This window comes from Panthera leo, chromosome B2 (genome assembly GCF_018350215.1).
Source record: "Panthera leo isolate Ple1 chromosome B2, P.leo_Ple1_pat1.1, whole genome shotgun sequence".
Classification (NCBI taxonomy): domain Eukaryota; kingdom Metazoa; phylum Chordata; class Mammalia; order Carnivora; family Felidae; genus Panthera; species Panthera leo.
Window position 1 is genome coordinate 128,309,298 of NC_056683.1, and position 26,205 is coordinate 128,335,502.

At 39.5% G+C, this 26,205-nt stretch overlaps 1 protein-coding gene across 5 annotated transcripts in view; it reads left to right on the plus strand.

Moving 5' to 3' along the window:
• AIG1 (androgen induced 1) overlaps window positions 1-26,205 on the plus strand; it is a 241,373-nt gene that overhangs the window by 42,687 nt on the left and 172,481 nt on the right. For all 5 annotated transcript variants that reach the window (XM_042939972.1, XM_042939977.1, XM_042939975.1 and 2 more), the window contains exon 2: window positions 14,412-14,567. In XM_042939972.1, coding sequence (XP_042795906.1) covers window positions 14,412-14,567 — 156 coding nt within the window. The remainder of the gene's footprint in view (window positions 1-14,411; window positions 14,568-26,205) is intronic.

A 26,205-nucleotide genomic window follows, 5' to 3' on the forward strand; every position in this document is an offset into this window, starting at 1 on the left:
CCAGCACCTTGATCTTGGACTTCCCACCCTCCAGAACCGTGAGAAATAAATTTTTGTAGTTTCCAAGCCAAGTAGCATATGGTATTTCTATCATAGCAGCCCTAACAGACTAAGACAAAGTTACATAAAGCTTTTCCCCAAACCTCTTCCTTTCCCTTTTCCCCGCCTCCCTCCTTTTCCTTCCAAACCCCCCTCGTTCCCCCTTCCGTCATTACCTACCGGCAATATTGCCATAAACATGTCACTGTTAGCTATTTGGAGAAATTGTGAAAACCACTTGTTAGGAGCAATTTCACTGTGGTTATCGACTAAGACTTTATCACGGGCAAGCAGGGGAAGGCTGCTCTGTACAAGTGCGAACTCTCATGAGCCATAAGTAAGCATTTGATTTTCTACCGGTAAAACCATGTGGTAATTATTTCAAATAATATTGTTCATGGCTCTGATTTCAACAAAAAAGCCCTTCTCAGAAAAATCTTTATTCAGAACCCCTTAGAAACTTAAAAACAGTTTTTTCCTAAATTTAGTACGCCCAGAACAAGACAGTTTTCCATAAGGTTGTTTTTCTTAGCTGTCTTTAAAATTTAGTACAAATTTATACTTTCCAGTGTCTAAGAAACAGCTGATTATTTTCATTTGTTATTCTAGCGAGGAAATTATCACTCGTTTTCAAAATTAACGTACTTCATGATGCAACTATTTTCATTTGTTATTCTAGTGAGGAAATTATCACTCTTTTTCAAAACTAACGTACTTTATGAAGCAACATAAAATATGCATTTTCTGTGTCCTGAGTTCTTAGAGCTCTTTATTTCTTCTTGAATTTATACTTTTTAATTTCATTTGACTTCCTGATATGTGGTATTGAATTAACTTCTCTCAGGAGCAGTTTCTGGATGAATACTCTTTTTAGAAGCAATGTATATTTTTATTCACACCTGTTGGAACTTCTCCAGAGGGCTTTGGATTTTCCTGCTTTTTTCCATCTGTAACAAAAGTGATGAGACTAGCTTTATCCCCTTGTGGGGGTGTAAATCAGATTTGCTTATCAAACTGATACATACTCATCAATTTTTGTATTGTTCTATCCATGTACAGTTTTGACTATTGATGTTTCCCTCTATTTATTAGCATTTATTTTTTTTTATGTTTTTCTTTATTTTTAAAGGAGAGAGAGAGACAGAGCATGAATGGGGGAGGAGCAGAGGAGAGAGGGAGACAGAAAGAGGCTGTCAGGCTCTAAGCTGTCAGCGCAGAGCCTGATGCGGGGCTCAAACCCACAAACTGTGAGGTCATGGCCTGAGCCAAAGCTGGACGCTCAACCGACTGAGCCACCCAGGCACCCCTATTTATTAGCATTTAAACACACACTTTGTTTCTGAGAACACAAATGTGGCAAGGTCAAAAGAAAATGTGTTACTTTAATGTAATTGAAAGGAAAATGCAATTGCTTCTATTGCAAGATGTAAGACACTCAGTTACTATTCATTGTTTCATAAATGTATTTTATATTGATATACTTCATTGATAGATTTCTGAAATGTCTCTGATATTTCTTAGGATCAATTGTTTCTTTGTATTTTGACTCCAGTTTCTTTTAACTGTTGTTGGGGCGGGGTGCCATAAATTTGCAATAACATAATTGGTGCCTGAAATTCACCCCTCACACAATATGTCTTGTCCTCAACTCTTCTGACTTTTGTCTCGTTCATCCTGGAGCTTGGCACCACAGCCACCCTTGGATCTCATTGTCATCAAGAACAGCTGGACCGACCTCTAACTCTCTGTCCACAAACCACAGTCTCCCATCTTTCATTTTGTTCCCTTGCACCAGACATGCGACCACCCCCACCCAGCGAAGGACTCACCCTCTCTGTCTCTCTCTTGACTTCATGTTTTTCTCTGGCCAGTCTACACCCTGGGATCTGTCTTTCATTACTCATCTCCTGATGCCCTCACTGCCCTAGTGTCTAGCTGAGCTTGCCTTGCAGACCCTCAAACCCATGAGGTCCCATTTGTATGCCCTGTAACCTGGGCACTGAGCACAATTGCAAACAGGTAACACGGCGGTGCACGACAGTGGCAATAGAGCTCTGCCGGCTCCTTTCTCACAGGAAGGTGCTCCTTCCTCAGCACCTGCTAGCCATCCTTCCACCAGTTCCAGGTCAGGCTCCCTGCCACCCTGTTTGGCTGTCTTCACCACTCTCATTAATTTGGTAATTGGCAAGTGGGTATTAATACTACACCCCACACGTCATGCCAATCTCAAGGGATGCAATATCAAATTAAAGCCAAACCCTACCCTCATTGGCCCACCACAGAGTCAGGCATCCATAAAACAGCGACGCTATTGATGATTTCATTATACTTGAATCAGGTGGTAAAGAAACCAAGCTAAGAGGTGACCTGAGCTGTTTCCTGGGAGGTGGGGAGGGAGGTCTAACTCAGCTCTGGATGGCATTTTATTATCATTGTCTTCTCTTTGTGGCTTTACTGCATGTGCATTTCTGGGCTACTATTGTGGATTTTTATTCAGTTCTTTTAGGACTTTATTTAAGTAATAACATACGTTTTCCGTCTTTTCCGGCTTACTTTTATTGTTAGAAGTTATGCTTGAGCGATTCACCTATGTTGATACAGGGTAAGTCTAGGTAAATTATTTTCACTGCCCTGTATTATTATTCTTTTAATTCCTCTATTTATGTAAGGTTGAGTTTATGTGCATTTGGGTTGTTTTCTTTTCTTTCTTTCTTTTCTTTCCTTTTTCTTTTTTTGTCACTACAAACAATTCTGAAATGAACAGGAAGATCATGACAATGATTGGGTTAAATTTCAACATATATATAAAATTTCACTTTGGCCATTCACTTCAGCCTTCTCTGTCTAACACAAGTATCAGAAATTAGTAGCAAAATAGACCACCTTGAATGTTCTACCATATTTGAAATGTTAAGATAATATATTCGTTGGTTTGCCTGATTTACTCTCTATAAAAGATGACATAAAACAATTAAATGGCCCCAAGCCAGGAGATAAGACTCACATTGCCAGTCTGAATAATTAAAAGCAAATGTTCTTCCGATTCTCTTGCATTTCATTAGAATAAATGAAACAGTGTTCTCAGTGCTATTAAATATCAATGAAGTCGTGGGGAATTAAATGAGATATGTATTGTTTCTCAGCTCCCGATTCACCCTGTAATACCTGCTCTTCCATAACGGACTAAACTTTTTAAGCATTTCTCCTTCACAGTGAGGATGATGTTAATTAGCGGGTGCTGAAGAGTTATTGCAGGAGGAAGGGGCTTCGCTCACTGGTTCCAGCTGCTGCCCCATTGATCAGCCACATGGGTAGGAGGACGTCTAATATTGCTTCTCCCCAGCCACAGGCAGGGATGTGCAGGCCCTTGGTGACCATGTCCCTGCAGCCCTCCTAAGGAGGGCACCACATGCTCCAGATCTCCTGCCCCCAGTGGTTGCTTAGCTCCTTCTGTGCACCTGCTCATCAGCTCATCTGCACCTGGGAAGGCTGCTTCCTCCGTACCCAGTGACCGTGGCCAGATCTTGCCCCGGCAACCCAGAGAGCTTTTCCACCATCCAGCAGGCTGCAAACACACCTCCCGCAGTGAGGTCTGAAGCCCGTCCTTGGAGAAGAGGCTTCTTCTAAGTTCTTCTTTCCTTAGATAGTATCTCTGAGGCACAGCATACCTTTTAGAGTTCTTGTTACATCTTGTAGTTACTCTCCTATGATAGCTCAAATATTCTTTATGTTAAACTTCTGCCAGTTTTTAAGAAATGAATGAATTCAATTCTAAAACCTAACATAAACTTACAGTTCCAGTTTTCACAGAGCCCGATGCAGGGCGGGATTTCATGAACCATGAGATTGTGACCTGAGCCAATATCAAGAATCCAACGTTTAACTGGCTGAACCACCCAGGCGCCCCAAGAATAGTTCGTCTTATACACATTAGGCTCTGTACCAGTAAACTTCAAAATGATATAGTAAGCCAGTGAATAGGGTAGAACAATGGCCAAGTTGAGCAATACTGGCTGGGGAGTGAGATCTCTCAAAGCCCCTCAGAAACTTTTGTCTGGAAGATCTGTTTCTGAAGGCAGAAATCAGTATCTAGAAACAGGGATCCACCTTCATAACTACGTTAACCATTCAGTTCCCTGCCAAGTAGTTATCTACAACTGCATAGACATTGCCTTTATGTAGACTCAGTGTTAGATCAAAATCAATAGCTAAATCAATATTTAAAATAGAAACTTCTAAGGACAGGGGCCATGTCTTTCTCAGGACAGGACCATGTCTTTCTAATTGGTTTAATTAACACGACTTCACCTGTGTGTATATATGTTCTAAAAATAAATCATTCATTTTATTATATACAGATTATGCACAGGTTTTGTATGATTATCTGATTCTGTATTGTCTAATCAATTAAGATCTAATTTGATCTTAATTCAGGTCAAGGTCCTTTCTAATTTAGCTTTCAAACTTATCTAGTCTTTAGTGATTATGCGTGGCACTTAAATCATCTTCTGCTGAAATGAGTTAGTGGGATAAAATACATTTTACAATGCTAGAAAATTTAATGCACTACAGAACAGATTTGTGTTAAGACACACCATTTTTAAATAATTGTTTATTGCTATTATTGTGCTTAAATCTAGATATCACGTGTTTAGCAAGTGTGGATTCCACCAAGTTAGAGGTTAGACACTAAGCACATTCTCATTTGAAGTGAGACGTACATTTGGTAGTCTGCATTTCTGCATTAGTAGTTCACTAAGTGCTTTGTACGTAGTAGTTAATCAATAAATATTTGCTAAATAAATCAATGGTGTGTTTAATTCAGGATTCAAAAGGGATTCATGCTAATATTAATAGCTTAAAAAATCTGTAAGCCTACAGAAGTTTTGCGTAGTACATGGGATCAGTGAAGCGCAATGAGAACCCCGAGGGGAATTTTCTGTCATTATTTGCAGATTAGAATAGAGTCTCTGGAAAGGTCCCTGCTGTACTTTTAATGGGTTGTCACTGGAACATGGTATGATTGTACCCATTACTTTGTGAAGCATATCCAAATGCCTTCTTCAGATGACTGTTCTCCCTGCTTCTTATATATTGAAAGCAATTATGTGATATTGTAATGCATTTTGTTGACAAGCTTTCCTTTCCGAAGCTGCTTATCTAAGTGCATTATTTCTGACTGAAAAACTTATTTTTCTTTCTTTCTGTCTGAATGGATTGCTTGCCAGTGGTGACTTATGGCCTAGTTCATCGATTTTCAGTAATGAGATAGAGCAGTATGAGGTAAATGTCTGTGTACATGGGCATGGGTTCTAAATCACATTCAGAAAACCACAGGCGTGATGATGCAGTGAGTCCGACTCCTCAAAAATGTTTGTGGTGAAGATTTCTTGAAAAACCTTGGGCTTACAGCACATCACTTAAATGGCAGATCTAGACAAATAGACTTACAGTCACCAGAGTGAGAAAGCCATGCTGGTTTGTTCAGGGCAGTAGAGGAAAACTCACCAGCCAGTGCATCTGGTGGGCAGTCTCAGTGGATGAGGGAGGCAGAGAGAGCCTGTGGGAGTTTTAAATGCATTGATTTCTCCACAGTGGAACATCCAAACATGTAACTGAGTGCAGCCTCCGTGTAGCTGATGGACTCCCAGGGCTATAGAATTGCTACAGATATTCACATGTCTGAGGCAAGGAAAGCACTGGAAACAAATGCAAAGGAGATCCTTGCAGAATTCACTCATCTGATTTCATAGTGAGTCACAGTCTCATGGTGCTGAAATATGCTTGGCGATCCCTCTTGATCTTAATAACAAGAAGATGGAATTATAAACCATTAAAAACTAAGATATTGGGACACCTGGCTGGTTCAGTTGGTTGAGTGTCTGACTCTTGATTTTGGCTCAGGTCGTGATTTCGTGGTCATGGGATGGAGCCCCCAGCACCAGGCTCCATGCTGGGCATGAAGCCTGCTTGAGATCTCTCTCTCTCTCTCTCTCTCTCTCTCTCCCACTCTCCCTGCCCCTGTCCCACGCACACCCCCCCTCAAAAAAAATTAAAAGTAAGATATTTGTGGAATAGAGAGGGAATCCCTTGAATGTTGTGTTTTGCAGCACTGTAATTTTATGGCCCTTATATCCTTTCCACATATCTCATATCTCCAGACAAATTCACTCTTCATCGAACACAGATATTTACAGGAATTCTTTCTTCTTTTATCTAAATCTCCCGTTGATTAGTGGTCTCATCCTCATACATGGGACTCCTCCAGACCCTCCCTTATGACACCTCTAAATCTTCCTGCCTTCTTTCCATCTGTTCTTTCTAGTTTTCTTTCATTCCATGATCCACATCACTCCAGTGTCCATTGCTACCCCTCCGAGTTCTGTTGTCTTATTTCTTCTGTAGACCAAGTCTAAATTAACCCTAACATAAGTGGAATCTTCAAACATTATTGTATTCTTTATGTTAACCTTATGAGAATATAGTACAATCAAAACGTGGTACGCGCCACATGCATGTCATTAGAAATCTTACTCCCAATGATCAAGACAGTCGTTCTGTGGTCTTTTAAAATTCATATAAACAAAGATTTGCATTTCTTACTTAAAATGCTGCTTTTCCTACTTGGGTGCATTCTTTGTTTTTGCCTGAGGTTGGCCTGTAAAAATTAGCAACTCATAGTAATGACATAACTTGATATACAGACTAAAGCTTTGGTATAATTACATATAATTGAGGACCTTGAAGATGATCTAATGAAATGAAATAAAACGTATTCTAGATAAACCATATCTACTATGTTTGGGAATAAATGGCAGAAGTATAACAAGTTTGCCCTATGCTAGAAACAGAATTGTAGTGGTTTAGTGCATTCCAGGAAAAAAAAAAGAAAATAATATTAAGTTCATTTAATGAATACCACTCATGGGTAAGAAAAGATAAGAATAGGGGCGCCTGGGTGGCTCAGGCGGTTGAGTGGCCGACTTCGGCTCAGGTCATGATCTCACCGTCCGTGAGTTCAAGCCCCACGTCGGGCTCTGTGCTGACCACTCAGAGCCTGGAACCTGTTTCAGATTCTGTGTCTCCCTCTTTCTCTGACTCTCCCCTGTTCATGCTCTGTCTCTCTCTGTCTCAAAAATAAATAAACGTTAAAAAAAAATTAAAAAAAAAAAAGAAGATAAGAATGTGAATGGAATTGGGGTACATTTCCATACTTGTGGAAGTGAATCCTGAACCTAAAATGACTCAGTAAATAATCTATTATTTCCTGACAGGGAGAGTTGAGGGGGTGGAGAGAAGATGTAGAAGGAATTATTCAACAGTAGAGAACATTCTAGAGGAACAAATACTAGAGTGAGTTCAAAATATCCTGGGCTTTTTTTTTTTTCATTCTGATAAATCTCTATTTATATTTCTTGGAGAGATGTGGTACATTTGACCACTTCATTTCTACACGTGACACAAAATAATAAGAGCAGCCAGCCTGCTAAGAACTCAAAGCCAGATGGTGTATATGTGTGTCATGCTGAGTTGATGGTTTGGAAATGCCAGCCCTGCAGAATGGCTGGAGCCAAATAACGCTTCAAGGTAATCGTAATCCTACTTAAAATTCACTTGTGCATCTCCATACAACTTTCACATTCTTAAGTTTATTTAATGAATTTTAAGTTGCAACGGACAACGTGATACGTACAGGCAATAGAGCAAAATGTGTCTGATGTGATTTGTTGGCTGTCAGCTCCAATCAAATTCTAATAAAGTAGCAGAAATCTGAAGTGTTAGTTTAACAGTATTGTCTGACTGCTTCTTAAATGAGCAAATAACCAAAAGTCAGGCCATGCTTCTCCCTAGGGAGCGGTGAGCTGTTCTATAATCTTTAGGGATTATCTTTTAAAAATTAGTCAGTGTGAGTTGAAAACAAAACAAAACTGACAAAACCCAACAATTTCCTGTCTGTCTCCTGATGTATGGAAATGAGGAGAAAAGCATTTTGTGGTACCTCTTTTCCCTGACCTCCGCAGGCTCACTTGGGAGAAGTCTTCCATAGCAACCCAGATGAGGCAGGGGGCATAGTGTGATCGCAAGCCGGGGAGAGCCCCTGGCAAGGTCTACAGACAGTGACAGGCTAGCAACCAGGCAGCAGTGAGGCGACTGCTGTGTTAGATGATCCCACTGGAGAAGAAGATGAATTGACTGTAGGAGGATGTAAGACTTCATAACACCACTAACTTATGAGTTTGACAAACTGTTGTTTTATTTTTACATTTATATTTGCAGAATTGCTGTTGTTTTTCTCCTGTAGAACATGAGCTTCTGTTTCTTCCCTCCTTTTTTTTTTTTTTTTTTTTTTGCTTTTTTAAGGTTTCCCCTCACCTTTTCTTTTATATCTTCATAAAAGCATCTGTTTCCCAAGAATCATGAGTTATTTGTTATTAAAATATTATTGAACATTAATTGAGTAACTTAGCCCCATAGTAAATCAATTTTTGCTTTTTAAGATGTTATACTTTTTAAATGAATTGACCCTTTTGTCATTATGAAATGTTTCTCTTTATTTTTGGTAGCATTCTTTATCTTGAAAGCTACCTTTTTTTTTAAGTGTATTTATTTATTTCGAGACAGACATAGGAGACATTTCTATGTCTCCATAGAGACATAGGAGCGTGCATGTGAGCAGGGGAGTGGCAGAGAGAGGTAGAGAGAGAATTCCAAGCAGGCTCCATGCTGTCAGCGTGGAACCTGACTCGGGGCTCGTTGCCACAAAGTGTGAGTTCATGACCTGAGCCAAAATCAAGAGTCTGACGCATAACCAACTGAGCCACCCAGGTGCCCTAAAACTTACTTTTTGTATTGATATAGCTATTCCAGCTTTCTTACAATTAGTGTTTGCATCCATTTTCCTTTAACAAATCTATACATACTTATAGTGCTTTTTCTTTGTGTTTTAAATACAGTCTGTCAATCTCTGGTATTAATTGGGAGAGTTTAAACCATTTGTATTTAATGTAATTATAGGTATTATTGGGTTAAAGTCTGAGATCTTACTGTTTTTTTCTGTCTGATCTATTCTTTGTTCCTTTTTCTTAATTTTTTACTTCTTTTGGATTACCCTAATGTACTGTTAATGTTCCATTTCATTTCTAATATGTGCTTATTAGCTGTAATGGACAGAATTTCTAAGTTGGCCCCCAAAGATGCCCCACTCTAACCCTGAGAACCTGTGAATAAATGACATAGAACTTCTCTGATTATGATGTATGGCACAGTTGACCTTAAGAAAAGGACATTACTCCTGTGGACTTAATCTTACCACATGAGCCCTTAAAGGCAAAAAGCTTTTTCAGATGGACGACAGAAGAGAGAAAAAGAAGGGAAAGTCAGGGAGATCTGAAGCACCAGAAGAATCTGATATTCTGTTCCTGGACTTGAAGATTGGTGGGCAGGGGGGTGGGGGCGCGGGGTGAGAGCAGGTGCAAGGGTTGGAGAGCAGATCCAAGGAACTGAGAGTGCCTGGCCATCAGTTAACAAGGAGGCATGAACCTCAGTCTTACAGTCAAAAGGGACTGGATTGTACCAACAACCAGAATGATCTTGAAGCTCCTTTCCTTGAGCCTCCAGATAAGAATGCTCCTTAGCCAGAACCTTGATTTTGATGGCATAGGGCCAGACTAACCCACTCGGACTTCTGACCTACAGAATGTGAACAAGTAAACTGATGTTGTTTTAAGCTGCTAAATTTGTGGTAATTTGTTACGTAGCACAGACAACTAATGCATTAGCTGAAGGTCTCCGTTTCACTGTCTTAGTGGTTCCTCTAGGGTTTACGGTAGGCATCTTTAACTTATCACCGTCTGCCACCAGATAATATGCCACTTCGTATATAACTAAAAACGTAACAACCTACGCCTTCCATTTCTTCTTTCCCTTGTGCTATGTCATAATTGTATTTCTAAATATGTTTAAATCCTCACAGTTTGTTCTCATATTTCTGCTTTAACTAGTTATTTATTTTTAAAAGATTAAATAAAACAAAAAATAAATCTTTTGTATTTATCCACATATTTATAATTTTTAGCAGTTGTCATTGATTGCTTCATATAGATTTGAAGTTATATCTGGTATCACGTTTCCCATTTTGTTCACATTTCTTGTAGTGAAAGGCTATTGACGATAACTTCTCTCAGTTTCTGTTTGTCTGAAAAAGTCTTTCACCTTTGAGAGTTTTTCCTCCTTGTAGGACTTTAAGGTCCCTGTTTTCTGGCTTGTGTTGTTTGACATGAGAAACCTGTGAAATTTCTTATCTTTATTTTTCTGTATGTGATGTCTTTTCCACAGATTTTTCAGCATTTGATTACACTGTACCTTGATGTGGTTTTCTTTGTTTATACTCCATTTGTTTCATTTCTTGGATCTGCACGTTTATAGTTTTCATGAAAACTTCATGAAGTTTTGAAGAACTTCAGCCATTGTTTCTTCTAATGCTTTTTCTTTTCTTTTCTAATATTTCTTCTACATGCCTCTCTTTCCTGCTTCTTTGCAGCTCCAATACACTTATGTTAGACTGCTTAATATTTTCTCACAATTCACTGATATTCTGTTGATTTTTAAAATCTTTTTCTTTCTCAGATTCATTTTGAATGGTTTATATTGCTATGTACTCAATTTTTAAATTTTTCTTCTGCAGTGTCGAGTTTGCTGTTATTTCCACCTAGTGACTTTTAAGTTTCAGGCAATGTCTTTAATTTTTAGATGTTCGGTTTGGTTCTTTTTTAATGTCTTTTTTTTTTTTTTTTGGCTCATTATTTCATTTAACTTCTTGAACTTATGTTCTTGTCTGCTAGTTCCAATATTTATGTCATTTCTATACCTGTTTTTTTTATGTTTATTTATTTTGAGAGAGAAAGCTTGAGCAGGGGAGGGGGAGAGAGAGAAAGGGAGAGAAAGAATCCCAAGCAGGCTACTCACTGTCAGTGCAGAACCTACTGCGGGGTTTGAACTCACAAACCATGAGATCATGAGCTGAGCTGAAATCAAGAGTCAGATGCTTAACCAACTGAGCCACCGAGGCATCCCATATATCTGTTTTTATCTAATTAGTTTCCTCTTGATTAAGGATTTTTTTACTTCTTGGAAAGTCCAGTGACTTTTGATTGGATGTTGATAGTGTAATGTTGGATATTGCTGAATGTCTAGATTTTGCTATATTCCTTTAAAAATTGTAGAATTTTGTTTTTGCAGGTATTTAAGATACTGTATATTGGCTTGCTTTCTTCTGTGATGATTGTTTTTAAGTACTAGTGGGTGGATATAAAGTAGCCTTTATTCCAAGGCTATTTTAACATCACTAATTAGGTAATAAACTTCTTAGGTCTCTACTGAATTCTTGTTGTAGTCAATAAGGCCTCTCTGGTCAGAACTTGAATACCTCTCCATTCTGAGTGTTCTCTAAAAATTGTTTAACCTACAGCTTGTGGCAGGTAAAATGAGAAAATGACTCTCAGTGATATTCAACATTGTATAATCTCCTTCCTTGGGTTTTTGGAAGATTCTGTGAATACAATCAATCCTGCAGTTACATTACTTTATGTGGCAAAAGGACAATTATTCAAAGTGGGCCTGATCTCATCAGGTGAGCCATTTTTTAAAAATGAGAGTTTTCTTTGGCTGATTGCAGAGGAAAAAGTTCAATATATGAAAAAGCTGATTTATATATATAGTCCAAATGTCTAGCTGTTTATGGTGGGAAGGCAGCACTGGTAGTAGTTACTTGATCATGGAATTTTAAAATTCACTTAACTCACTTAATTTGGAGATTTTAGTAAATCCTGCTATTACAAGCCAATTTTTAAAAAGAAAGGAAACTGAGTTAGAAGGAAAACAACGGAAAGAGATTCACCAGCTACAGCCCAAAAATATGAAAACCACTCTTTTATACCTTTTATTTTTAAGTTCTTTGGAAATATTTCATAATAGTGAAGTACACAGAGAATAATACAATAAACTTCTATATACCCAAATAATCAACTTAAGATATAAAATATTACTGATACAGTTGAGGTCCTTCCCCAGTCTTATCCTCCTTGGAGAGGTAGCTGAATTCCATGCTATTAATTCCATGCATTTCTTCATATTTTACTTCATATACATGCATCCTTAAAATTATCTTTGCACTTTTTTGAAATTTATTTTGATGCTGTCAAAATGTAGCATTTTTTTGGTTTCCTTTTTTTTTGTTTAATGTTTTGTTGTGAGAATGAAAAATTGATATGTACTTAGAACTCCACTATATGGATATAGCACAGTTTGTTTATCCAGTCAAATTGAAACATTAAATCCAAATTTTTGAAGCAATGAATGCATAAATTAACCTTCACATGCATATGACTAGAACACACGTATGGCAGCTTCTTTAGCCAATACCCTCGATAATGAAGTCATTGGATAATAGAGAATGTACATCTTTAAATCACTAGACATTGACAAGTATTCTTCAAAGGGGTTGTTCCAGTTTGCATTCCTACCATAGGGTTTCTGGTTGTTCTACATCCTTATAAACAGTAGTATTATCAGAATTAAATTGTGAAAATTATATGGTTGAAAAATGCTATCTCATTGTGGTCTACATTTGTGTTTCCTTAGTAATTGATCATGTAGGGCCCCTTTTAATATGTCCACAGGCCAAATTGGCATGGAGATTATTATTCCCCAGCCTGGCCACTCCAATTTCTCAAAACCCCTTAGGGTCGACATAAAGATCAAACATCTACAGCGATAAGATATGTTATGGAAAGTTTTCCTAAGTGTGAAATTATTCCCTGAGTCATTAAAATTATTTCTGGTCATCACAACATGATTCTTGCCAACATGCTCAGTTATGGCCATCTCAGCTTCTCCTCCTCTGCTTTTTCTTGTTGTAGAAAGCATAACAATAAACCTTAAGTCATTGAAGCTGAAAGGCAGGCTAAGTTATGAGAAGGAATAGAACTTTAGCTAACATTGGCAAATAATGGCAGGATTTGGTCAACTTGGAAGAACATGGTAATTGTATTATATGTAAAAATACTGCAGGGTTTTTGTTTATTTGACTAAGGTCAGCAATGGAATCTCCATTATTTGGAGTTTTCAAAGTGGCTTAGATAAGAATTTGAACAGAGTGATTTGACAATCCAAGTGTGTCAGCGCTATGCTAAATGGAAGCTGGTAATTTTGAGGGTCCTTCTTCCCTTTGTTTTGTGCCTCAATGAGGAACTCATCCACAGAGTTTTCACAGATCCTTTCCACTGCCAAGATGGAAATTTACCAAAAATTTTTTGCTGTTTTCTAAAGAGGTAGTGAATAAAATTGTATCTTTTGCAAATCTGTCATCAGTGAATTATTTCTGGTAGAGGACACCAGAAAACTTACCCTGAATCTACTCTTGGTGCTAAATGGGTTTGATTTTTGAGCCCAGGGAATATATTTTCTGCCCTTTCCATAATTTGAATGATCATTTGCCAAGCTATATTACAGTATGCTTCCTGCCTCCACCCACAGCTCTGGATCATCGATACTTTTGCTCCCACATTAGGAATTTCACAGATTATTGAATTGTAGTATTTCAATGTCCTCCCCTGAGATAGTCCAAGTTACACGTAGCTGATGTAAGTAATTTAATTTGTCATTTATTTGGGAATGTACAACTGAAAACTTTTTTGGGGAATATGGTATGGGTATCTATGTATTCCTTTGGAAAGATTTTATTTTAGAAGAACAGAAAATCTGAGAAGGAGGTCCTGTCGTTCAGGTTTGACAACAGAAAATCATTCTGTACCAGTTTGGATTACTGCATTCAGTTGATTTCTCTGTGACTCAAGGACTAGAAGCTTTCTACCACTTCCTTTGGTGGAGAACTTTCCAAATCTAGGAGATTAGAACATTGGAAGTTTTCTTTACATTCAGACAAAAGTGTCTCATTTATTACTCAGGCTACCTTGATTCTTTTCTTTGCACTTCTTAGATGTTTGTTAAACCCTACTAGTCAATGTAATGACCCCACAGATGTGATATTTTAAAATAATAGACATGTCGCTATGATGTTTGATATTTGACACTGCTTCGTATTGGGCCTCTTTAGACATGTACGTGCATGCAGAGTTTGCATTTGTCCCAAGGTGAGCAAAAACGGAAGCAGTGTTTTTAGGATGAATTTTCTCACCTATGATAGCAAGTTGCAAATATCTTATTCTTTTTTTATTTGTAGGGCCAGCTCTGTAAATATGCTTCTGATCATCTCTTATCCTGTGTCATGTTGCAAAGTTGTAGCTTGTTTGCTGTCCTACAGCTGGGGTCTCTTTAGATCTTATGGACTAACACCAGCTGTTGTCTCCCTCCAGGTTATCCAGGCTGTCTTTTTTGGTATTTGCGTGCTGACTGATCTTTCCAGTCTTCTGACTAGAGGAAGTGGGAACCAAGAACAAGAAAGGCAGCTCAAGAAGCTTATCTCGCTCCGGGACTGGATGTTAGCCGTACTGGCCTTTCCTGTCGGGGTTGTGAGTATGATGTACAATGCATTTAACCATAAAAGAAACTTAAAGGGTCTTATTTCAGACTTCTAAGAGAAAAAAAAGGGCTCACTTCTAAGAGAAAAAAAAAAAAGGGCTCTAGCAGGTGTCTGTATTAGTCTGCTTAGGGCTGCCATTACAAAGCACCACAGACTGGCGGGGGGGCGGGGGGAGAGGGCGGCGCTTAACCAACAGAATTTATTTTCTCACAATTCTAAAGACTAGAAGTCTGAAATCAAGGTGTTCACAGTGTTGACTTTTTTTTTTTTCCTGAGACCTCTCTCCTTGGCTCGTATATGGCCTCCTCTCCCTGTGTCCTCACCTGTGTATCCATGTCCTAATCTCCTCTTCCTATAAGGACATCAGCCAGACCAGAGTAGAGCCCATCAATGACCTCATTTGGTCTTAATTGCCTCTCTAAAGGCCATTCCTCCAAATATAGTCACTTCTGAGGTACTAGGGGTTAGGACTTGAACATATAAATTCTAGGGAGACGCAGTTCAACCCATAACAGCTTCTCTAGCAGCCCAAATTTGAAATGTATGGTCCTTGGGTCTATGACCATTCTAGTGTTTTTGAACTTGAGAGAGGAAGTCAACATTAGCTCATACTGCTTCGTTCACCCAACTGTGCCATTAGCTAATATCATTTAAGTACATGCTGCTTGATGTTTGGGTCTGTTCTGGCTTCATTGATTTTCATTATTTTCAGTTAGGTACCCTCCACTGCTTGACTTCCTTCACAGGTCTGTTAATCGTCCATTGTCTATACATAAACCATGTTTCTTTAAAAGGCCAGGGCCCCATGAGATTCTATAGATTGTAACCTGTGGAGAGGCATGAAAAGAGGGAGAAAACTCTTACAGATCGCAAATTGTGAAAATAAGGAAGAGTGTGTTACCTAATTCAAATTCAGACCTTTCATTTGACAACAACACAAGGAGATTATTATAATCTGGTCACACTCCTCTGCTCGTTCCCTCATCTTTTTCCTTTGAAAACCTAAATGGGTGCTCAGATTGAAACCATCTCACAAATCTCTCAAATTCTGTTACTTAACCCGACAGAATTAGATGCCTTACCTATTGTTTAGTATTTCCTTCTTTGGACTTGACATAGAAAATTCAAATGCTTTCTATCAGAATAGTCATCTAAGAGAAAATTTCCATTGGCACAAAGTATAAAGATTTGTACTCGGTGCATGAAAGAATTATCTGGAATATCCAAGTCTGTGAATTTTTTTGTTTCTTTTTACTGGATTGTTCCCTTGGAATTTCTCTAGGTATGTCATTACCTCTGGAAGTCTTCCTTGGCTAAGAGGAACACAGTAACACAATACAAAAGTAAATAGGAATACAGTATTAACATTTTCTCTTAGCTCTGCCTCTCTCCCTCCGTTGTGTGGTGCCCAACTGTGTTTCTGGGGCTTAAATTGTGCCTCTTGCCACTCTCATCAAAGGCACATTGCATATGCCCTTTAGACATTTTTGACATTACTTTGGCCAGAAACTTTTTTCACCTGCTTAGGACTTGAGATGTTTCTCAGCTTTCAGTGTCCTTCCTGAAGTTAGTCGCATATGCTTCATGGTTTGTGACAAGAATGGGAGACTTTGTGCTTGCTTATTTGTTTGGTTACATTTGCTGTGTTCCTCTGTTTTCACTAACTTTGTGGTTTTCTCTGTGTTTTGAAAAAGGGAAGAGAAGTAATAATACCTTAAATTTCATACCTCCTTTTAAACTGAGAAGTCATATCACATTCCGTTGCATTTGTATACACCTTCCCAGGTGGGAAGCTTCACAGAAGAATAATGAATCAGGTGAACAGCTTCACTTATTTTTTTAACTCTTATTTTTTGCTGATATTTTACAGTCCATTTTTTACATTTTTTATAATCTTCCCTGTTAATATATGAGTCACTTTCCTTTTTAGAGCCACTAGCCTTTTCTCTTAACTGAACTTTTGAAGTCCCTCTGTTATATTTCCCTCTGTCTCTCCCTCCCTTTCTCTCTCTCTCTGTGTCTCTCTGGTATTAGGAAGAGTTTTGAGCAATGTTCTCCAGAAATCTCCAGATGTTTCCCACTGTTTCTTACTCTATCATTTGAGTTTTTGCATCCAGTTTCCTGGTTTCTCAAACTAATACACAGAAATGCATCCTGAGGAAAAAAAACAAACCAAAAAACACAAAAAGACAAACCAAACCCTGGTAACTAGCTGTTTCCCAGACTCCACTAATTTTGTAGCAAAGTCATATTTACAAAGGACATGAATTTGTCTCTTTATTTGCATTTTAATGCAAACTGGTTTTTTTTCATTAAAACAAAATTTTATGGTTTTTTCACCTTTCTTTCCCCAACTTTGTTTCCCAGCTTTCCTTTCCAGTGTGCCCTTACCTTTGCTGTGGCTTCACAGGTTTTCCCTTGCCCCTTCTGTGTCTCTCCCATACCCCGTTTGCTCAGTAGGGTCTGGAATTTCAGTGTGGTTTTATCACTGAACTTTTCTCCCTTGTTACAATGTGAACCCTCCCTGGAGCAGCGCCACTAGGAATCACTTGAAAAGGTGTCATTTTTACTCTTCCTGTGGCTTCTGGCCTGGGAGGGAGGTGCCCAGCCCAGTGGGTTCATTTCATTGGAAGGATGGGAACAGCACTAATGCCTGGAACCTGATTGACGGACATGTCCTTATACCCGTAGGCATCTATAGTGTGAGAATGCTTATCATGTGTGAAAACGATTAATGATAACATTTGTAATTAAACACCTTTTGCCATATTGACTGACACAGAATCCTAAAGGGCAAAGCACCCAAGCACTCACCTGTGCCTGGAGAGCCTTGGGCATGGCTCGAGCTTCTAGGCAGCAAGGTGCTCAGCCTCGGCTTAGAACCTGCCTGTGGTCCCCCGAGGCCTCCAGGCTCTGGCTGCCAGGTGATTGCCAGCCTCACAGAATTCCACTCCCTCGTGGCTCCTTCGGACCCCCACCTTTTGTTTGTCAGCCAGAAGTTTGCAGAGAAAGTAAAGTTATTTTTGCTTCCTGGTGCAGGGCAGAAAGGCAAGGGGCATGATAAGGAGGCAGAGTGGCACCCTCTACTCCGATTTTCCTGAAGAGACCTCTTAGCCCCAAGCTTTTCCTGTTGCTCCCATTATCTCTCTTTCCTTCTCTCTCTCTCTCACCTCAACTGCAACTGTGGCAGCAAGAAAGACATGGGTAGGTTATCTAGGATTCGTATTGTCTCCACTAATGCTTCCTCCAATAACGAAGTTAATTGAGAGCTGACAGTAATTGCTTGATGTGGGCATGAAGCAATAAATACGATTTTTGTGACCCATGGACCTAATGCATCTACTTCATGGACTCTTTCTCTCGGATATATAAAAATAATGAAGCATTCCAATCAAAGATAGTTGGCGTAAAGTTTTGTTTGAGCATAACCTTGAAGAAATGAGGCAGTTGCTTGAGTGAGCCTAGCCTGTATCATCCTGATTTGTGCAGATTCCCATAAATGCAAAGCTGGCCTTGATTAGTAACGCTAATGGCCGGAAACCACCACCACTCCCAAAGCCTTGCAACTCATTTTGCAGGGATAACCCATGGGAGGCTCTTCTTACCATGTGCAGTTTATTTCTGAACCCTGTCACCCTTTTAAAGAAGCATTACAAATAACTCTATGACATTATGTGGTCTGGAAGCACTGAAGTTTATTAGGAGCAATCAAACCAAGAATGTCTTTTGTCTCCTGTGAGTTTGTTGACTTTCGTGCTGGCAGATACTCTTCTAGTTAAGAGGATAGGCTAAGGCTTTCAACCAACCAACCACAAACAAACAAACATACAAACAAGCAAACAAAAAGATAAAGAGGAAGAGGAGCAAGAAAATGAGTATGATGGGTATGAAATGGTTTCTCTCAAAAATTCTAAGTGTGTCTCCAACTGCTATCCAAAGCAGCCCATTTAATGGCAAAGAACCATCATACATTTCCCATTCATTCAGGTGCGTGCATCCCATTTATTTGCAGCTTCTTAGCTTCTATGGGGCATGGAATCAAATCTCACCACCTCCCCAGTACCTCTTTGTCCCTTCTGTCACTTGACAGAAGGTAGGCTGTCACTAAACTGACCTTGACTGACTGATGGGTAAAGATGAGGATGTCCCTGTCTGTATAGAGGGGGCGTGGGTCCAAGCAGGACCTAGAAATTTGGGTTGTTCTAACCAGGGATGGGCATCCAGGGTATCCCCAAGCAAACCAGCATGTGCCAAGATACGTTCTTCTAGAATTTGGGCTTTTTACCTGAGTTTAGCCTCAGTTACTTGTTCAGTAACCATTTCTGGTGTTATAAGTATATTCTTGTAAAGACTTGGTGAAGATTTTATATGTACCAACCTAGTCTAGACTCCTTTAAAACTTGTTTTTGCTTGTGATGGGGACTGTGTGGTACCTGCTCCCTTAGGAAATATGGAAAACATAATTTGAAATCTCAAATGCAAACGTAAAGAAAAAGTATCTAGCAGTTATTTTCAAAAAGTGAGTCTTTATTTATTGACATACTAGCTAACTCTGAGCCATTCTTCAGAAAAATTTTGTGAAGCATACAAATTTAGATCATCATATCCCTACAATTTAAAAAAACAGGGGCGCCTGGGTGGCTCAGTCGGTTGAGCATCCGACTTCGGCTCAGGTCATGACCTCACGGTCCGTGAGTTCGAGCCCCGCATCGGGCTCTGTGCTGACAGCTCAGAGCCTGGAGCCTGCTTCGGATTCTGTGTCTCCCTCTCTCTCTGCCCCTTCCCTGCTCATGCTCTGTCTCTCTCTGTCTCAGAAATAAAATAAAACATTAAAAAAAAAAATTAAAAAACAAAACAAAACATTATTTGCCTTTCTGATTTTCAAGTAAGAGATTGGCTTACATGGAAAGCAAACAATTAATATTAATTACTAATATTAATATCTGTTAATGTAACATATAAAGGAAGGGAATTTGATTCTATTTGAGACTGTATGAAGCCAATGCCTTTTCTTCTGTTTTGATATTAAGGGAAAAAATTTTTAAAGCGCATTATTTACTTTATTCTACAAACTCTGGATTTAATATAAAAATACACTTAATATCCGCTGATCCTCTCTTTATTAAATTTTCACACAGGTACCTAAAACCAAACTCTTTCCTGTTTTGTTTTTTTTTTTTTTTCAAGATTTCATTGATGTTTTAAGTTTCTTCAAATGCCCTTTTCCTTTCTCCTCACCTTTGAAGTTAAAAATATAATATTTGCTAGATCATATTTTATGGTAAAACCCAGTTCATTTGGAGTTGAGGAAATCATGTGCCTTCTGCCTGCACTGAAATGAGTGTGAGTTGGGTTTCCAAAGAGGGAAGATTCACAGATGAGGATTCATTCAAGATCAATAAGCAAGATTAAGTTTTCCCTCCCCTACCAGGAGAAATACTCAGGAGACTATAATCACCTAACCTAGGTGAGTGGTCTTACCTCATGTTTTGGATTGCCTTTTCCAAAGACCAAAGACATAATGTGATTAGACAGATGTATGAGAGGGAACCAGGTTGCTTCTCAACCATCTTAGCTATATTTTTTCTCCTCAGTGGAAACCAAAGATTTTTCTGCCTAAGCGACCTATTTGATTTGTACGCATTCATGCCAACTCACAGCCGCCAGCTTTCTCAATGCTTGCAAGATAAATTTCTTCCACACAAAAAATAATCACTCTTTAACAATATTTTCTATAGGTGCCCACTTTTAATCACACTACAGTGGAAACCACACATTTATATCCAGAACATTCAAAGGACAGCAGTTCTAGTCAAGTCAATAATGATTTGTGGGTAATGGAGCTTACTAGGTAAGCAGATAGTGCTAAGAGCCAAGATAGCAGTAAGGATGGATCTTGTCCTTCAAGAGTCTCACAGCCTAGAGAAGGTGACTTTACAAGCTATATCAACAAGTAAATTAAAAGAAGGCATGGTGTGTATAAGAGTGCATGGGTCTAAGGTGCAGAAGTAGTCGAGAAGAGGAAGGGATTGATTTTAGGGAGTGGGAGGTCCTGGAAGTCTTCCCAGAAATGATGGTATCGGAGCTCTGTTTTGAAGAATGACTACAGACTTATTGGATGTATGAGTTAATGATGCTTTCAGCTGCAAGTAACGGAATACCCACGGCTCTCCACCTGGCTTACTCTTTCAATTCATTCAAGTCTCTGTTCAAATGATTACCTCTCAGAAAAGCTTCCATGAATAATCAATATAATTAGCCTTCCATTACTCTCAGTCTCTTTGCCTTGCTTTATAGTCTCCATAATGATTACCACTACCTGGCACGTTATATGTGTATCCTTTCATTTCTGTAGCATATGTCTCCTCTGACTTGGTACATACCTTATGAGGCCAGGGAGGTTGTGTGTTTGATTTACTGCTGTAACCCAACCATCAGGAGTGATGCCTAAATAATTCAGTATTTATTGAGTGAACATCCATCCATCCAGTTGTGGCTTAAGCAATAAAGATATTTAATATCTTACAAAAGTAGAAACCTGTAAGCAGGTAGTTTCGGGATGGCATTGCTCAGTGTTATCATTTGAGACTTAAGCATTTTTTATTGTTCACTTTTTTATCTCCAGAATGTTGGCTTTTTGTCCTTGGACTTGCCACCTACAGTCTCAAGAGGGTTGGCAAAGCCCCAAACATCACCTCCTTCGGAGCCATGTTCAAGGCAGGATGTGGAAGAAGCTCTTGAGGGAGCTCTCTGCATATGTTTGTCTCTTCATCAGACTAATGAATATTTCCTATAGGCCCTGTCAGCAGACCTCCCCATAGGTTTTGTTGGTTAGAACAGTCACATGGGTGGAACCAGTGGCATGGGAGGCTGGGAAAGCAGGTAGAAGAAGGGAATTCACTTACCATGAGGGCTTAAACTAATTCAGATTGATCTTTATAGGTCGGGCACATTGCTGCCCAAACAAAACCAGGAGTTTCAAGAAATATGATAAGTAACAAATATTGAGAATGACTATGAAATGTAAACTAAGTAAAAACCAACAGGATTTTAAGTAATTTGTTGTTCATCTATGTATGTTTTTATGAAAAATAGATACAGTCAAACTGATGAGACTAATCATGGACATTTTCTGTCTTAGTCAAGAAAAGCATTTTTTCCCCATTCATTCTCTGCCAGCGCCATTTTTTGTACATTCTCATTAGTATTATTATAAACGACTATCAAAATCTGATATTTGAAGAAGTTGTTCTCAAAGAAAGTCCCATATGTAACACAATTGACTAAATCGTTTCTGTTCAGTTTCTGAAAGTCCATAGATATGTACGAGGTGGCCCTACATCAGACCAGCAACCCATATATGCAGAAAACCAGGTTCAATGAGTAAAATCTTCCTTTAATAGTCCCGTAGAAATTGTAGAGAATGATCATGCACTGGGTGTCATTTCACCAAGTTCCCACTCTTTCTGGGCCAAAGGGCCACAAAAGTATCTCAGGAAATGAAAATACCTTTTTTCCATATGTATATCCATAAGTAAAAAATATATTGGAAGTATATGATTGAGAAAAGGTAGACTTGATCTCTGGTAACATTAATAATGTGATGCGTATAAAATAGGCATACAATTCCTATTCTCAAAAATAAGACCCCCCCGCAAATCAGACTCTTTGTAGGCCCTTGTTTCGAGAACCAGGAACAAGTTTCAATATTAGATGCTGATTTAAAAAGAAAAGGAGAAAGGGACACCATTCATTTTTCTTCTTCCTTCTCTACATATCATTCTTCCTCCTGATCTCTTTCTGTCTTACCTTTCTCCCTCATCCCTCTACCCCAAACCCATCTCCCTCTTTGTAGAAAAAGAAACAATGATTTGCTGTGTGGGTGTTCTGAAATTACTACAGTCCCTGTGGGCGTTTTGAGGTAACTCTTACCTGTTTTAGCTGGATCAAAATGTGCTGTGTCACATCAGCCGACATCAGAAGGAACATTTCCCCCCAAGGAAGGAGCTAGTGGACTTTCCACCCACGCAAGGTTTATTAACTTTTAGTTGTGCCTGTGCGATGACCATGCTAATGATTCGCTTATCTTACCGCAAGTAGCCAGTCCTGGATAGGACTTTCATTCATCATGCCTTTTTCTAGCTCTCTTAGGAACAAGAGGTGAGGCATAATTCTGACTTCGGGGCATGTGTCGGGGGACAGGTGGGAAGGTGGGAAGGTGGGAAGACGAGGAGCTGGGGGTCAATGAGGGGAGAGCTTGTGCGGAGCCATAGCTCACAGGTAGCCCTGTGGCCCCACTCACTGTCTCCCACACTCCTCCGAAGAGCAATTCCCAAGCGGTTTCCCTCTTCAGAATGTCCCTTATTCTGTAGGTTACGTCTGTGCTCCATTCACACAAAGGAACACACACACACTGGGTGTTGGGCTGCACTGCCAGTTTGGTGGATGGGAGGAACATGAAGGGAGCGTGTCCCAGAAGGAACAAGAAGGAGTTCTTCCTTCCCAATCTGCTTTTGTGCACCTCTGGGTGCCCTGCCACTCTGTTCATCATTCACCAGTGGGAGACAGGGGAGGGGTGTAAAATGAGAAGATTCGGAAAATACGTGGTGGCGTGCCCACGTGGGATGGCATGAACGGAGATGAGCTTGCTGTGCCCATTTGTTTGGATCACCTCGCCACTTAATCTGAAGGAGGACCCGTCCCCTCTCTTCACCTTAAAAATCTACATTGGGGGGGGTGGGGTGGGGCGCCTGGGTGGCTCAGTCGGTTGAGGGTCCGACTTCGGCTCAGGTCACGATCTCACAGTTTGTGGGTTGGAGCCCCACGTCGGGCTCTGTGCTGACAGCTCAGAGCCTGGAGCCTGCCTCGGATTCTGTGTCTCCCTCTCTCTCTGCCCCTCCCCTGCTCGCGCTGTCTCTTTCTCTCTGAAAAATAAATTTAAAAAAATAAAAAATTTAAAAAATACAAAAGAATGACCTAGTTCACACAAGCACAAATAACTAAACAGGAAGAAGCCTCAGCACTCCCATGCCCGGAAAATAATACAAGCACGCACATGCCGTGGGGATGCTGTCAAAATTAGCATGGAGTGAACAAAGAAAAACAGCCCCTAGATTCATTAATATAGTAACATTTTTGTCTGAATATTCAGAAATGCTACCTGTACCTCCTTCCTGCTGTGATTACCTTAGAGTTTTAAAGAAGACACATACCCAGAGGCGTTTGCTATTGCCTTTCTTTTTTGTTTCCAGCCTGTGAAAGAGCAGTTCCATTTGCACCTACTGACACTTCTCATCATCTCCCTTCCCATAGAGGCAAAACCCACAAACAACTCAAGAGGCTGGAAGAAATCTCATAATGAGCACCAACTTATGCTGCATGCTACTGGGGGACAGACTCAGTGCTAAGGGCTTTACTTTAATTGTGTATTGAATCCTCATAGCCCCCAAAGGTAGAAATTACCATCATTCCTACTTCACAGAAGATGCTTGTGTTTTACAGTTTTACAGATGGGGTTTCCCGCTTTACAGTTGCTTGCCTGAGGTCCACGGTTAGTCAGTGGTGCAACCAGGACTTCAATCCCAACACTGACAAATGGGGTGCTTGCTCTTAGCAAGTGCTCTAAACTTTTTGACAAGCCAGACCTAACTTTGCTTTTCATCATTTGCCTAATAGGTATTTTTAGCTATGTACATAAGCTCCGAGCTGACCACAATTTCTAATTTAGGAGAATGCATCAGAATAAGAAAGGGAGTTATGCAGAATCTGGATCAAAAGCCACTGTTTATCATTTTCCTTGAGGCTATTGAACAAAAGCTGTTCATTTGTGCGTATTATTGTTCCCGTTTCATGTATTATTTCACACCGTGGATCAATGGTTTTATATAGTTTTACAGGCCAGTTTGCAAAGTACAGATTTGGGCCCAAACAAGAACATCTTTCCTGCCTTGTCTTCTTGTTTCAGCCGCTGAGTACAGATTTAAGCTACCACACTTATCCAATGTGCTTGTTTTTAATATGTGAAAGTCAGGTTTTATCGACATAATTAGCTATGTTTTTAGAAATGGTTACCAAATGTATCCAGTGTCATCTGTAAATCATCTCTGGGCTTCCAAGAAAGCACAGTTCGTAGCTACACAATATTTTTGGCAAGAAATGATCCAGCACATTCTGTATGGGTATCCTAACAAATGAACTGTGCCTACCCAGCAAATATTCTACTAAGAATTCCTGAAAGCCGTTTTGTTCTGCTTTATCAAGAGAGGGTTTTCAGTCAAATCTGCTTTTCTTTTTAAATTTATAATTTATATCTCTACCTGCTTTCAACAAGGATTTGAGGTGGTCTAAGTCAAATCAGTTCATCAATGTGATCCAGTCTCCTGGGCCTCAGCATCGTTCAGCCGAGGCCGCCTGTTAATAATCTTGCCTTCTTGGATAAGTGTCTTCTCTATTTTGTTGCAGGATACACAGAATAACTTTTTTGTACATTTTATCTTGCAAAGCCAGGCAAGCTAGGAAAATAGGGAGAAATCTTCAAAAGGCTTTCTGGAAAATTTATTGAGTGCCATGCACCAGTCACTATGTTAAATGCTCTCACACAATTTTACTTACTCTCAAAGGGGATCTTACAAAAACAAGAGGCAGTAGGAAGCTTACTCATCCCTGAGGCTGTGATACCAGCACAGAATGGGCTCCCTGAGGGCAGGCAAATTGTTGCCACACCCTCCGGCCGGCCGTAGGTTCTTGCTTTGTTCAGCCCTACCGGCCATAATGGACCTGGTCAGTAATGTTTGATGAATGCTTTGTGCTTGAAGAGTCTCCAGCAAAAACCGGTAATGAGGAAGGAAAAAGAAAGAAAGCACTAGGGAAAAAGAATCATCCACAGGAAGTAGATTTTCTTCAGTTCTCCTGGCTACTTTTGCAGGTCAGCATCAGAACACATGTTTCTCCCCTATTTGACACCTTCTTGAAGGGCTGATCATCAAAGTAATTAGTTTACTATAACCTCCTGGCTCTTAATTGACAAGAAGTGGTCCTCAACCAAAAAAATAAAAGTAAAAATCCATAATTGATCAGCAATTCTAGAGGGGCTTAAGCAGACGACAAAAAATTCAGGTGGATGAAATGCCAGAACAATGTGCTGTTGGTCCTGATGTGCTGTTGGTCAGACCGAGGGCTGACGCTCAGGCTGCATATATGCCTCTTGGAGCCATTTTGGTTCCAAAGATGAACTTTTGTTTGTTGACTCCTTGCACTTTATTTACACAGCATAGATCATCATAGAATAGTGTAAAGGGCAAAAACAAAAGTCCACACGGATTTCCACAATGAACATTTATTACTTTCATAATAAGAAAATCTCACATGTATTCTCATTTGCAAATGTATTATCATTTACAGATGTTTATGCTCCATATTTAAAACTTAAATTGTTCATAGAGGAAGAGATAAGATTGATACCTAGTTCATCTGATGCTAAAATGCAAATGCACCAACCTTTCTAAAAGTTCTTTCTGCATTGCAAACTGCACAGAAATGTCACGTATTTTCCTACTTGGTTTGTGTGTACAATCTAAACTAAACAAAACACAGGAAACCTTAGCCATTTTCCTCTCCTATCTCCATAG